Source organism: Peromyscus californicus, unplaced genomic scaffold, assembly GCF_007827085.1.
Source record: "Peromyscus californicus insignis strain IS unplaced genomic scaffold, ASM782708v3 Scaffold_13__1_contigs__length_99412109, whole genome shotgun sequence".
NCBI classification, from domain to species: domain Eukaryota; kingdom Metazoa; phylum Chordata; class Mammalia; order Rodentia; family Cricetidae; genus Peromyscus; species Peromyscus californicus.
The window spans coordinates 65892346-65907330 of NW_026294424.1; the positions used below are offsets into that span (position 1 = coordinate 65892346).

Sequence of the window (14985 nt, forward strand, 5' to 3'; positions counted from 1 at the left end):
AGGAATTGCTTCTATACTAACTGCCGAATCTGCTAATCCCTTCCATGTCTCCAGGGCTTCTTTCCCGTGAATAAGTTCTTTGGTGATCTTTCAGGCTTGCACAGTCCTTCCAAGCATTTGTTGAACTGCTGAATAGTAACAAACTTTGCAGTGCTTGTTTACGTTAGCAATTGCAACAACGAAAAATTTAATCATGAGAACAGGAGCCCACTAGGAGCAAAATTCTCTTTGCTAAGTTCTTACACATTGATTTTTGAAAGCACATCTATAATTTATGTGCGTTGGTAATCACATTTCCAGATACAAAATTGCTAAAGAAATACACAATCAGTTTAATTCCTGGCACGTCGAATGTTTCACAACTAAAGTAAGTGTTGTTTTGAAGGGAACCCCAATAGTGTTGTTAAAACTTCCATGCAAGCTGTGGATTCATGATAGGCAGTCCCAAGCACTGAGTGCCTTAAATGCAAGAGACATAGAGTAAGTCAGAGCAATGGGAACAGTGGAATGTAACCCAACTTCCCTGTTTCTATTTCCTCATGGGCCTATGTGCACATGAAAAGAGAGGTTAACAGCAGAGAATAAACTGGATGACGTACCCAGAGTCCCTTGGGGCCTGACAGTTTGACTTCTTTATCTAATCATCAGTGATGTGTCTTCCCAGCACACTGGACAGCCCATCTGAGCACATGCAAGCATGCCAAAGGGGGACTTGTCCATCATGGGTCACTTTGGAAAACTCAGTGTAAATTTTCTCATGTAAATTATTACTATTAAAACAATCAGTTTAGCTCCAAATGAATTAATTTCTCATCCATTTCTAACTTTTTATAGCAGGGCTATCAATGGTAGATATGATATTTTGAAAATGAAATAAAGCTTAGTTTATTTTACCGCTGTGGTATTCTGTCCATTATAAGATTAAAATTTTTATGAAAACTTATTATTTAACTAGAATCTTGATATTTTAGGGTCATTTAAGTACTATATTACAGTACTGTGAATTTATGTTTCATAATGTATTTTAGAATGAAGACCATTTATTCTTGCCAGGATGAATTTTTTTTTATTTGTTTTGTTTTGTTTTCTCGACTCGAGACCTCATGTAGCAGCCCTGGTTAGCTTCGAACTCACTGTATAGCTGAAGAGAACCTTCGCCTCTCAACCTTCTGCTTCCACCTCCCGAGGGCTGGGACTTCAGGTGTGCACCCCCAAGCAGCATAACCCATTCTGGTTTAAACTAAGCACTTGACAAACATTTAGTCAGCCACGGAAAATGTAGTCACTTCCATAGAGTCATATAATCACTTTGAATAATCTAAGACAATCTCTCTTAAATCATATGTTAGAATACCACACCCCAGCCAAGGTTTTAAGTGAACAATCTAATTCATTCTGGAAATACTATTGATGTAACAGTCAGTGAATTTTTTATTTTCACTTTTTATAGAAAGCTCACAAACAGGCAAACGATAGTAAGTTCTCAAATTATTAAATATTGCTCCCTAGCAAAATTACACTGACCTCTGTACCATCTTCCTGACAGCTGTAATCTTCCAGAGGATGTGATGTGCGTGTCCATATTTATAGTAGCTGATAGTGGTTCAGTTGATTGCTTATGGCATTTTGTTTTGACCAGGAGGACAACATTCACTATGAAAATTCATTTTGAGGGGGAAGGCAATATTTCATACTTCAAAAGCCAAGGGAATGAAATGATCTCAAAAGATATATTGTCGTACGTGCTTCCAATGAATAAAGTGTCAATTTTATTTGGGGGTATGACAGACTAAATAATCATAAGCAAGCTAGCTGTTAGATAACACCTCAATCATTCTGCTGTATGGCAGGCATTGTGTGTTGAAAAACACCGTCTGTGTTCTGATCCCTGGACATGCTCAGCTTACAAGAACTACGGTTTTCAGGACAATAAACTGAGAACGGTTGTGTTCAAATTGCCAGTGACATCTTCAGCCTTTCCATGGGTGACTCTGGGGCTCAACGGAAAAAGTGTCAAGCAGAGTTTTATCTCAACAGAGGCAGAGACGAGAGGGGCATGAAAATGAATCTCAATTAAATGTGAGCATTGTGGCCTGAACTGTCTACATGGATACAGATGCCTGATTAGCAGCTCTCGAAGGCTACGCCAAGACATCATTATTCTTCCCATAAACCAAATAACAACTGCTTTGCAATTTAATAACAAAAATGGTTCCTCACATTTGTGACCTTTATATATATACATACATATATACATATATATATTTCCTTTATATATATTATACATATATAAAATTAAGGATGTAAATTATAACTTTATTATAAATTAAAATGTAATCTAGTAGAAAAATCCTATCAATTCATGCCTTACGGCTTGTCGATGTCAGGAGAAAATGCATTAGCATTAGACGGGACGCCACCTCTTAGAACAAGCAGCCGTTTACATATGAAAGCTGTCTCCCACACTTACCACAGTTCTCTTCATCACTGTCATCATCACAGTCAGCCTGACCGTCACATCTTCTGGAACCCAGCACGCACCGCCCTGAGCGACACTTGAAGTGGCTCGGAGAACATTCTGTCAAAAAGCAGGGCTGCTCTCAGTGGACAGAATTGCAAAGACATCAACTAACATCTGTGTTTCCAGTTGGGGTGTTGAGAACAGGCAAGTACTGAAGATAGAACAGGCCTCACACAGCTAAAGCGCCTGGAGTTCACTTGGCTTTCTTCCCGCTGCTCATCTCCATCCCTCTCCTTCACCCTTGGTACCCTCTCTCCAGATCAGCACTTAGCACCTGTGCTTTGCAATAACCAGTTCCCTTTCTGAACGGACACCTAACGATGGCCTGAGCTTGAAATCCCTGGTGCAAGCCATGATCCCAGCTTCCCAGAGGTTCTAATCTTTCATTTGATGCACCCATCCCCAAATCTACTTTTCTATTCATAATCCTACACTGCCTTCTCACTTGGAAGAACCAAGGGTTGGTGTTTATCACTAGTGTCATGGCTCCTAAAAGGAACAGCATCCACAAATAACTAGTTGTGTAAGTAGAGTATACATAAAGTGGGAAGTTTCTGGATGAGTAAGCTCATCTCTGAGTTCATTTTCATTTCTTAAAATTATTTTACATGTGATAGCAATGATAACAGCTGACACTTACATGCCAGAGCCTTTTAGGGTGATCAAGTCATTTCTGGCATAACTCACCTACAAAGTCTAATTGATAACTAAATAGAAAGCCAGCAACAACCCTTCCTAATTCAGAGACAGCAAAAACTGGCTGACATGTTCATCCATGTTAGATGCCCTACTAGAATAAACTGGAACATTAACCTTCCACATCTTCACTGGGCAGGAGGCAAGTTTGATTGTCTGAATTTTCCTCTGGAAATTGATTGCAATCTGTGTCTTCAGGCCACTGGAGGCCCACGATCCCAAGAACGGACTCACAGCGCTCTTTGGAGTGCTCACACAGGGGTCTGCGAGCAGAAAGACAACGTGTCAGAAGTCATCCAGCTCCACTGCAAGTGTATGCTTAGAGTGCAGTAAGGGTTTAAAGCTTTGCTGGATTGTATGTATAAGGAAGTATGCAGAAACCTATCAGCGTGCATAGATACACAATCGGCATTTAGAAAACCCAAACAATCAATATCTCTACAAAGAGGACCCACCTGCTTTCACCAAGAGAGATTGCACTGAAAACAGAAAAATGAAATTCTCTCCAAGACACAGATCCCCTCACTTTGGCTTTCTACTTTACTGTTTCAGGCCAACATTCTCCAGCTTTTGGTTCTAAGCAGAGGAATGCCCAATATAGTGATATCATCTGTCACCATGGACCATGAGCCAATACAAGAGCCTCCAGCTGAGCATTCCTCTGATGAGTAGTGGGGTGGAAGGGTCATATGCTATGCTGGTTTACCAGGGGCTCTGCCTCTGTTTCCCCTTCTTCAGCTTCCATAAATACTGCTTCCTTGCTTATTCTAAAGATAAAATTCAATTTCTAGTTTAGGCTTGGAATTTTCAACAATAATGAATATGGGTCATTTTCATATTCAGTTTGAAAAAAATGGTAAGTTCAATATTATTCAGGCACTAATTCGGGATTAGAGTTTTGCTAGATATAACAATGTATAACAAATGTACAAACTCAGCCATAGCTGCCATTTTAAGGTAACCATTGACTCTACCACTTCTGAATTTTACTATAAAATGAAAATAATACTAATAGCAATCCCAGAAGTTCAAGGAAGTTCTTGTCAAAATCTGTGTGGCCCTCAGTGGTAGGCACCTGACATGATAGTGTAACCTCAGTCAAAGGGGATTTTGAACATGAGACACAATAATCTTCAAGCTTTTGTGACATTGGGAGGCTCAGTAAGGTTCGTTATCTTCAGATGTGTAACTCAAAAATTAAGGGTTAAGGTTAGTAAACAAACTCAGCAGAAGCAGTCATGCATTAATTCATAAGCTTAGGAGCATATTAGTTTGTTATAATGAAATAGATTTATGCATGCATTGCTGTCACTGAAGATTGAAAGACATATATCATTAAAGCTAAAAAACAGAATTAAAGTCACCGAAAGAAGTTTATCAACAAGTTCACTCAATATCTCAGAACCATTTGCAACCAGTCATTTTAGGTTATAAAACTTAAGCCATAAAATTCAATATAGATATACATTTATAACTATAGTTATAACATTAGGGGAATTTTACATAGGTATAAAAAGAAAATCAAACACAGTTTGGGAAAACCTGTTCAAAGTAGCAATTCACTATCATCATTGACCTTGCTTAGGAAAAACAGAGTAAGATTTACAAATAACTTTTCAATATGCAGTCAGTAGATACTCTAACAATACTTCATTGGGTATGTAATAAAATTTTCAGAATTACTTTTGTCCAAGCAAACATTAAATTTTACTCTCTTCTTCTTGTATGATTTGTTCAGCTGCCGAGTCATTCTGAAATCTTATTGTTTCCTGCCCTGACTCTAGAGATGCCCTCCTTCATCATCCACTTGATATACAGCCTTAAATTTATTGTTTTCCCATCTGTCTACTATACTGATATTATTTCTTCTTCTTAAAGCTCCATATGACTTCTGCTCCCAACATATGGTTTCTGTAAGTTACCTCTCACATTCAGGCTAGTGCATCCACATAGCCACCCTTCATTGCAAGACAGCATTGCAGAATGTAGCAACAGTCACTTCTGGGATTGTCATCTTGGATATGCACATTCTCTGACTACAACCTCTAACATGTGGCCCAGAAAGGGGCACAGCTGCCACCAAGCAATTGAGCCCATGTGCTATCTTCATAGCTCCACGAGTCACCACAGAGCTTTCATCCAATTCGGGAGCCTCGGCATTTACTTAACTTCACAGTCCTTTCTTGAACTCTTGCTGAAACAAAACTCAACAAACAAAACACTTACTTCACCAGTGAAAGGACCTGAGGACCAAAGAGACTGAGTAGTTTGTCTTAAGAGCACAAAGCAGCTAGAGAAGACTTGACGCTAACCATGGACACCACAGCAATAGTACTGGCCCTCGGATATTGTTCAGTCCCAAGGTTTAAGCTCTGTTCTTGAGATGTTGCCTTACTTTCATTCAGAAAAATGTCAGTGATGTGCATCACTGTCCCTCCTGCGCATGCCTAGCCTATCTCCCTATGGAGTCACACTAACCTGTAAGGACTATCACAGGACAGCATCTTCAACACACTGATGAAGGACACATTTAATTAATCTAAAAAAATGGATACATCAGTGTTTCCGGACAAAGTGGCAGGCACAGCCCCTTCCTCAGCTCCCTCACACTCTCTTTTGCTTTGCTTTGCTTTAGGGTGCTAGTGATCCAACCCAGGACCTCATATATTCTAAAGGATGCTCTACCACTGAGCAGAACCCCAACCTTAACTTACATTCAAGAGGATACTTTGTGATCCATCAAATCAGAACACAGATAGATAAAAGCACGTGACCTGTCATAGAAGAAAGGTAACACCTTCCATGTTTGGTGCTTGAAGGATGAATTCTTACTCAAATACTCATTTTCTTCTGTCTTCTTTATCTTTTGAATTTGTTAACTTTCAGAGTCCTTGGCAATATTTATTTTGTCTAACTCAACTTTGTATTCTTTTGGTTCTCTCTGAGATAGCATGTAGATAGTTCATTATTTTACCTGCAAGGGGGGATGCGTTGGCCTGTTTTCACATCACACTTTGGAACCAAAATGGTGCAAGCAAAAAACATGAGGTATTTGTAACAGTTGGTTTGAACAAGTGCAGGGAAGAGAGATGACTCCCAGCTGATAGACGCTTCCTTTTGAGTCCCGTGGCCAAGGTAATTTGGATAATGTGTATGGTTGTAGGGCAAATTCATGCAGAGTTCCAGAGTGATTGGCTCACATTGACCTAACAAAAAACACATACAAATCTGAATATTAAAAACAACCTTTTAAAGCTTTCCACTCTCAAAGTCTACTTTACTTGATTTAAATCACAGCTTCTAAAACTCTGGGTCCTGGTTACACAACCATGCATGAGAGTTGTAAAATAATGTATAAAAAAAATCAAAGATTTCTGAATATACAGTGGCCAAAACGTAATTCAAAATAAAGCACACAATGAATCCGAGGTGTTTCTGACACTCACAAATGTTGCATTGTGTGACTTCACTGCAGCCTTGGTTCTGAACACATGACATATACATTCTACAGTGCACATTGTATACATCCTGTGTGCCAGCAGCAAACACTGCATGAAATACCTCAGGTCCCAGAATACCGTTTGTTATGAGGTACAGTGCTTTAACTGTATATACCAAGTTTTCATCTCTTATAGAAGCAGACTCAGGTCCCAGAATACTGTCTGTTATGAGCTACAGTGCTCTCACTGTATATACAAGTTTTCATCTCTTATTGAAGCAGAATGGTTTAATTACAGAAAATAAAGACAATATTTTCCATCTTTCTTCAGCATGTATCAAATTAGTGTATGTTCAGAGTGTGCTGTGTTAGAATTTGGTTTTTAGTACTGTTTGAATGGCTGACTTGCATTTCATGAAAACTTGTTCGATGAAGTTCATCTTGAGATTAGGATTCCCAGTTTCTGAAAGTCCTAAATATACTTAAACTGATTTGTACTACGTATTTATGCAAATGAAGGCAGCATTCTCGATGTAGAGAATTATAAAATTAAACATGGACCAACTTTGGAAAACATTAATGATGTTCTAAGTCTTATAGTATCGATTGGTTTTTGCTATTGTTTTGGGTTTTGGTTGGTTGTTTTGTTGCTCTATATTTTTGTTTATGTTCTAGCTCAGGTTGCTCTGGAATTCATTATATAGCTCACACTGACCCCAAAGCCAAGGCCATCTTTGTGCCTCAGCCTTCTAAGTTCTAAAATTGCAAGTGTGAGTCAAATGTCTAGTTCCATATAAAAGATTCAACAAATACAATTTTTATGTAAAATAAACCCATCTATCTCATTATTATGTAAATTTTCCTTTTTATCTCTAATAAATGGTAAAACTCTATGAATGTGAAGATTTGTTTTAAGACAAATCTATGAATTAGTATTGATAAATGTTCACTTTGCATTTCTATTTTCGATACCTAGATACCTGAAGTTAGAATAAAAACAATAAGGGGAATAGTTTAAGGAGCCCAGAGACTAAGTAGCAAAAACTAAACTGCATGACTTTTGTCCATGGGCATCAAAACCAGGGACCCTGCTCCAGAAGAGCCATGACAAACATGTTCATTTCTGTGCATGACACTGCCAGCATCGTGTCCAGCACACACATTGAGAAAGCCCTTCATCATTTTTTAAGTTGACTCAACTTCATCTAAAAATGACTCGCTGTTTAGTCTTTTGTTCAGTTCCCTTCCTTTCCTGCTGATTTATTCATTGCTTCTAAAATAGTATAAGCCCCATTATCTTCACAGACATTTAAAAAAAAATCAATGAGTTTAATTAAATGGGTGATGAGACAATTTCTGAGCATATGCTTTCTTACTGACCAATGGAGTTAAAGCTAAGGCTATACCGTTAGCCTAAGAAGAGGCTGAGATCTGTTAGATGCTTCTTGCTAATGAGGATAAAAGGCAAGCATGTCAGCTTGGAGTCTAAGGCCTTACTTTATTCTTCAACTACAGCCTGTAACTATGGCATCAGCAGATCTTTGCTGTGGTTGGTTTTATGCCCCCTGCAACCCAAATAATTCCAGAAGGATATGTCCTCATGCAGCCCGTCCGCGCCTCTTTTCCTATGTCTTTTCCGGGTATCACTCACCCAGCTGGGCCATGCTTCCAGTTGCTATGTACTTCTAGAACTTGGTTCCAGACATAGTCCTTCTCTGTCTTCCTCAGTAAGTCATCCCTTCTCCAGCATGCTGATCTCAGCCCCCATGAAACCACTTCCGGAGACCTTCCTGACTCCGGGCTCTTCCTACGCTTCCTGAAGAGTGTGAGGGTCCCGGCACTACAGACCTGCTGTGTGCTCCTGCTCATCACACCCTGCTGTATTCATTCCTCCCTGACCTTCTTGCCTCCCCTACATCAGTCTCGGAGTTTAAAGAAATGACATTTAGATCTCGACATCAGAGAACGGAGGAAGGAAGAGGGGAAATGTGTCAGGGACTGTTTTAGGCACTGAAAAAGAAAAAGCAATGTCCCTGCCATTTTGGGACTCCACAGACTTGGCAGAAAAGAAGACGAATGTACTGCCTGCAGAGTATGTGAACAGGCTGGATAAAGTTCATCATGGACTATGTCTCTCTCACCCCCGAATTCAGAGTCATAACCCCCAATGGTATAGCACTCAGAGGTGGGGCTTTGGAAGGTAATTAAACTTAGATGCCGTATAAATGACAGGAGACAAGCTCGTGTTGGAGTCAGCATTCTTAAAGCCGGTAGTCTTGCTTTGACCCCCATGTAAGGGCACAGCAAGACTGCAGCACTTGGCGAGCCACGGAATGAGCAAGCCCTCCCTGGAGCTCAAATCTGCCATGGACTTGCAGCTTTCTGAACTGTGAGGCACGCAGGTTTGTTGTTTATGACTCACAGCCTATGGGACTGTGTGATTGCAGCCTGAATTTACTAACACAGTAACACTGATCAAAATGTTAGAAGTGCAAAGGGACAGCACGAGATAACCAAGAGCAATTCAAGCCTCCGAGGACAGGTGGGTTCTGGCAGGTTGAGGGAAGGCCGTAGAGGCTCTCTGTCCCCTTGGTGAGTCCAGCAGCAGGTTATACCATTGACCTGCATAGAGTTAATTAGACATGTGTTATAAAACTGACTCGGGCACTCTAAAGATTCCATGCCTTATTCTGAGTAATTATTCAAATCATACCTTTTTTTTGTCTGAAAAGTAGATGATACAAATAAATGATTAATAAGGACTGGGATAAAATAAGCCTCAAAAGTACTTATTAATCTAGAGACTATGAAAGTTTTGTGGATATAATATTCATGAGGGGCTGACTAGATTAAAGATGTCATGGACAAGATGTGCTAGGACTCTCTGTTTCCTGGGGAAGCCAGGACACCAGGAAACTGGCATTGTATTGGGGACAAAGTGAGGTGGAAAGACAAGAAGGCAGGGGAGGTAAAGGTTTGGTCCTCAGTGGCTCCTCTATTTATGAAGGAAGGGTGTTAAGGACCCAGTGTTTATATTCTCTCAAAACCGTAAGCTTTGTGATGGTATTGGGAAGCAGGGCTCTTGTGAGGTGACTAGGTCATGAGAACAGCATCTTTAAAAATTGGATCAGTACCCTGTGGGGCATTTACCCACCAACCCCACAGCTCCCCAGAGTTTTCTTGAGTGTGAGCAGCAGGAAATATTAGATAGAAGGATTTATTGCAGAGAATCTTGCGGAGATAAACAGATAGAAAATAAAGGATAGCCTCGAGAGGGCCTGGAACCTATTCCAACGGGCCCCGACTGTCTCTGCCCCAAGGTATTTATAGAGACGCCAAGGGGTGGAACAAAAGACCTCCTCCCCCAGCACAGCCAAGTGCAGAGCATCCCAGACACCTGCACTCAGGCCCGTGGTCCTAATCATTCTCTATGTGGACCTGCTGGGTAAAGCCGAGAGGAACCCGAAAATGGGCTCCTACAGTACCCAACATCCAGGATCTCAGAGAAATCTCCCTCTCATTCTGGCATATGAGATACAAAATGAAATTGGCCTTCTGTGGTCGAGAAGATTCCATGCCTGAGCTATGCTGGCACCTGACCTCAAGCTTCCAGACCCTGGGTCTGTGGGATCTAAATATCTACTGTTTAAGCCACTTAATCTCCAGTCACTTGCTCCATCTGCTCAGAGTAAAACAAATATTGTGTTCAGATTCTTAAAATATTTTCTTTTTTACCATAACAAAACATACATAAAGATCTCATTAACCCCCCTTCCTCTTTCTCCCTGCCTCTCTCGGAGTCTTTAGAAGACTTTCAACCCCACTCATTCCTTTCCCTGCTCACATTCATACACGCAGGTGTTTACAGACACAGAGGTCTGTGTTTGCCTTTGCCAATGAAGATTCATACCCTTCCTGTTCGTCTCCCTGTTGCTCATATTACAGGCTTCATTGACTATCACGAACATCTTCAGTTCCAGAGATGCGGGCCTCTTTTCCTCCTTCCCTTAATAGACTTACAATTTGACAGACTGGCATTATTCACAGACGTCTGAGGCAATCCTTTCTCTCACACATCTTTCTTTTCTCTCCCTCCCTTTACCACCCCGCCTTTTATCCGTGTATTTTAATTAGGTGATGAATAGATATCATATCATGTCTCACGGATAATTTCTCTCTGTTTTGACGTAAGGAGAATGTGTCACTTTTGATTTGTCGAAACGTAACTTTCAGCGATTCACAGCCAAGGGTGATGAAAAGATTACGTGATGAGCACGCATTGTGCGGGAGATCTTTATTGAGTGAGGTAAGGATTGGATCTTATGTTCCGTTCCCTTAAAAGGCAGTCTTTTCAGATGGTTGGACAAGTTAGGCCCTTAGATACTCATCAAATCCAAATCTGGTAGCTTTGATCAGTAAACTTTTACAGTTTGATCATGAACATGGAGCTTACTTTAAATTGGTCACTAGAGGGCGATCATGTCACAAATGCAGGGATGCTTAGCACAGAATGGCCGGAGCCTAAGTTCTCTGTAAGGTCTCTCTCTGTTCACCAGGTCCAGACTGTAGATAAGGTTTAATAAATATCTGTTTTTAAAGCCTATGGCAGCTCATTTTCAAAGTCTGCAGCAAGAGTTGTTAAATCCCGCATAAAGATGGGGCTGTGAACTGCACATGATTGCAGAGCTGGAAAGTTACTGGAAACTGGGTATTAAGTGATGACCATTTACAGGAAAAGATGACATGTTCAACATCTACTCACACTGATCAGACATCCTTTGCTGCAAACTCTAAACCTGTACTGATCATTTTTGTTTCTAACAGTCTGTGGGCTGTGAGAAAGTAAATATCCTTGTGACTGCAAGTAAGGGAGATCTGGCAAAAGCTCAGACACCCCCTCCCCCACTCCCCTAGATCCTGTCTTATTTCAACCTTCCCCTTTCTTCCCAAAGGAAAAGCGAGTCTCATAGTTGTCACTGCCTGGCTTGTCTTTACCGTCACATTCCAGCTCAAGCTTGCCTGTTTGTCAAGAACCTGTCATCTAATTAGCTTCAAACTTTAGGTTCCCCTCTCCATCGCTTGTTTTTCTTTACAGTTCGCTGTTGAAAACCCAGACATGTGTCCCGCCGAGTACACACAGTTTGGATTTGCTGGTTGCGCACTCCTACTGCAGCTGAAGAAGAGCCCTGCCTGCCCTACTTCCTGAACTTGGGTGGCAGCACCAGGAGGGTAGCCTAGGCTTTGTGTGTTTGCCAGGACTGTAGACAGTGGCTGTGTTTTCTCCTCAGCAGCCAAGTGGTTTCTGATCCCCCACACACACTCATTGTGATGTCACCAGCTGTAGATGTCCCATGCCTTGATTCATGAACTCGTTGTGTCATCCCAGTACTAATATTTCAGTTCATCATCTACTCACTTGGCTGGTGGGGACCCTTGTAGAAAGACACCATTCCTCCTATCTACTATTTGCTACCAAGAACTGAAGTCTTCACCATTTTGATGTCTTGCTTCCTGATCATAGACCCATGCTATTTGTTTCTTCTAATTGGAGTTTGCAAAGATCAGACAAGAAGTTATAGATGAGAAGGAAGTTATCTAGGGCAAAGTTATCCAGTCCTTCCTCTTCCTCAGTGTTCAATAAGAGCATTAGAAGGTAAAGTAAGAGAACAGGTGAGTGGCCATGTTGAAGTAAAGGGAATTAGAACATCAGGAACACAGGAAAATACCCAGGGGCATTACAACCACACCAGGCTTCATGGGGTCTTGATGAACATACGTACAAAGAGGAATAGATAACCATGGGAATGATTCTTTCCAGCTGGTGCTCCCCTTTGCCTGGATTATATCCTATGACAGGAAAGTGATAGATTGGTTTCTCTGTGCCATAAAAACATCATCTCTACTCCTACCCCCAATGCAAAGCTATGTCTGCAATTTGCTCCCTGCAGGGCATAGAGATAGATGTCAGGATGCCAGGCAGGCATGGACAGAATAATCCAGGCTGTTCAAAGCTATTCCTCTGATGCTTTGAGCCTTTCAATACATTGTCTCATGCACAGAGATGTAAACTTGAGGTTTTTGTTTGTAATGTTAGGCATTTGTGGTAATGAAAAGTAAGCCACCGGCTTTCTCAAGTGCAGTGGTCCCCAAGGTGGGTTGTGACTCCTTTGGGGGTCAAATGACCCTTCCACAGGGGTCATCTAAGACCATTTGAAAACACAGGTATTTACATTATGATTCATAACAGTAGCAAAATTATAGTTATGAAGAGCAATGAAAATAATTTTATGGTTGGGCATAACAAACTTTCTTAGTCTGCCAGCCCCCAAATCATGACGCAGAGACTTGCTATTGATTATGAATGCTCAGCCTTAGCTTAGACTTGTTTCTAGATAGGTTTTTTTTTTTAACTTAAATTAACCCCTTTCTATTAATCTATGTGCTGCCCTGAGGCTCATTTACCTCATCTACATACTGTCCATCCTGCTTTCCTGTTTCCTCCATGTCTGGCTGGCTGGCTGGACTCTGGTGGACTGCCTCCCCATCCCCATCCCACCCCACCCACGTGGGCTGGCTCCCCTTTTCTCTCTCCCTGCCAGCCCCACCTATCCCTCCTCTAACTAGCTATTGGCCTACAGCTCTTTATTAGACCAATCAGGTGCCTTAGGCAGGCAAGGTAAAATAGCAACACATCTTTACATAGTTAAACACATGCAGCATAAATAAAAGCAACACATCTTTACATAATTAAATAAGTATCCTGCAACCCAAACAAATATAAAACATCTTTATATGGTTAAACAAATATTCTATTTTGCAACAGTTGGGGGGTCACCACAACATGAAGAGCTTTATTAAAGGGTTGCAGTATTAGGAAGGTTGAGAACCACTGTTCTAGTGAAAAATAAAATACACAGAGAAATACGAAAATCTTCCACAGGCAATGTCAGAGGAGAGGAGCACAAATCCATGCAGCCAAGTCACAAACTGACCAATAGAGCAGTCATTGTCAACCTTGGCTTCCCACTGGAGCCACTGAAGTCATCTCAAGTATCCTGAGAACTGCATCCCACCCAATGCATCTTGAGAGACCACTGAAGAGCTGGGTAACTTTTATGAGACAGCAAGAACTAGTGTCTTCAGAGATTAGAATCCAAGAAACTTTGGTGAAGTGCTGGCTCTGTAAAACGAATATCAGCTTTCTTCACTCACAATGTCAAGGACATCAAACCAAACAGTACTGTTCACAATGCTAAGTAATGAGCTTTAGTGATATATTTCATCATCTGTGTGTCTACTCGTTCATTTTCCCCTCCATATTCTAAGGTATAATTTTACACTGAACAAGAGAAAGAAGTGTGGTGGTATGTGCCTTTAATCCTAGGGCCCAGGAGGCAAAGTTCAGCAAATCTCTGAGTTCAAGGCCACCCAGGTCTACATAGAGAGTTCCAGGCTATGTGGGGAAGCGTAGTGAGACTCTGTCACACACACACACACACACACACACACACACACACACACACACAAAAAAAAAAAAAAAAAAAAAAAGGAAAAAAAAAGAAAGAAAAAGAGGGGGAAGGAAAAGAGAAGGAAGAAATAAGCAGCTTTGCTCCGAATAACTTGCTTCCAATCTATTATTCCCTGTTCTCTCTTTGTGAGCTCCGATTGGAAAAAACAAACACCATCAGAGAGGTGAGGGCTAAGAAGAGAAACACCATTGATGTCGATGACGGTAAGCACTGTCAAATAATCACAATTCCTTGTCTGTGAACAGATTTACAAGAGAATGTGCTACTTGACCATCTGTACAGAGAACCAAGCACACGTACATAATCCACCCAGGGGCTCCTTGAGAGGTAGCTGGAAGTTAGGTCCCGATACTGCTTTCAATAATGGAAGGAGTGAGGAACCAACGCCTGGCCCAATGTCTGACACTTGGAATACATGGTCTTCAAGTGTTTGCTGCATATGGGAAGGAATTAGTGGAGATGTGCATGGAGAACCAAGGAGCTGGGGAGATGCTAGGGAAAGCATATGTTGAAAGAACTTGGAAAGAACAACATGGTAAATGTGAGTCAGGAGACTACAAGGTGTCCTCCATGCTGGAAGTTACCTCCTGTAAGCTAGGGACGTGATTCCTGTTTTCTCCCTTAAAGAGGACAGCTCCTGTTATATGCCTGGACCTTGAGCACTCACTGCAAGTTCTACTTAGTGTATAAGCCAGAGCCAGCTGCTTGCCCTTCATATGATTCTTTTTTGCAAGATGATACTGTACTCTAAATTTTAGATTTTGGAAAAAATTTTTGAGATTTATTTATTTATTTATTCA

At 41.0% G+C, this 14985-nt stretch overlaps 1 protein-coding gene across 2 annotated transcripts in view; it reads right to left on the minus strand.

The window, feature by feature from the left end:
* Window positions 1–14985, minus strand: part of Corin (corin, serine peptidase) — a 211671-nt gene that overhangs the window by 47436 nt on the left and 149250 nt on the right. For both annotated transcript variants that reach the window (XM_052735099.1, XM_052735098.1), the window contains exons 11-13: window positions 6192–6423; window positions 3335–3480; window positions 2471–2578 (exon numbers count right to left, since the gene is read on the minus strand). In XM_052735099.1, the coding sequence (XP_052591059.1) occupies window positions 2471–2578; window positions 3335–3480; window positions 6192–6423 (486 nt within the window). The remainder of the gene's footprint in view (window positions 1–2470; window positions 2579–3334; window positions 3481–6191; window positions 6424–14985) is intronic.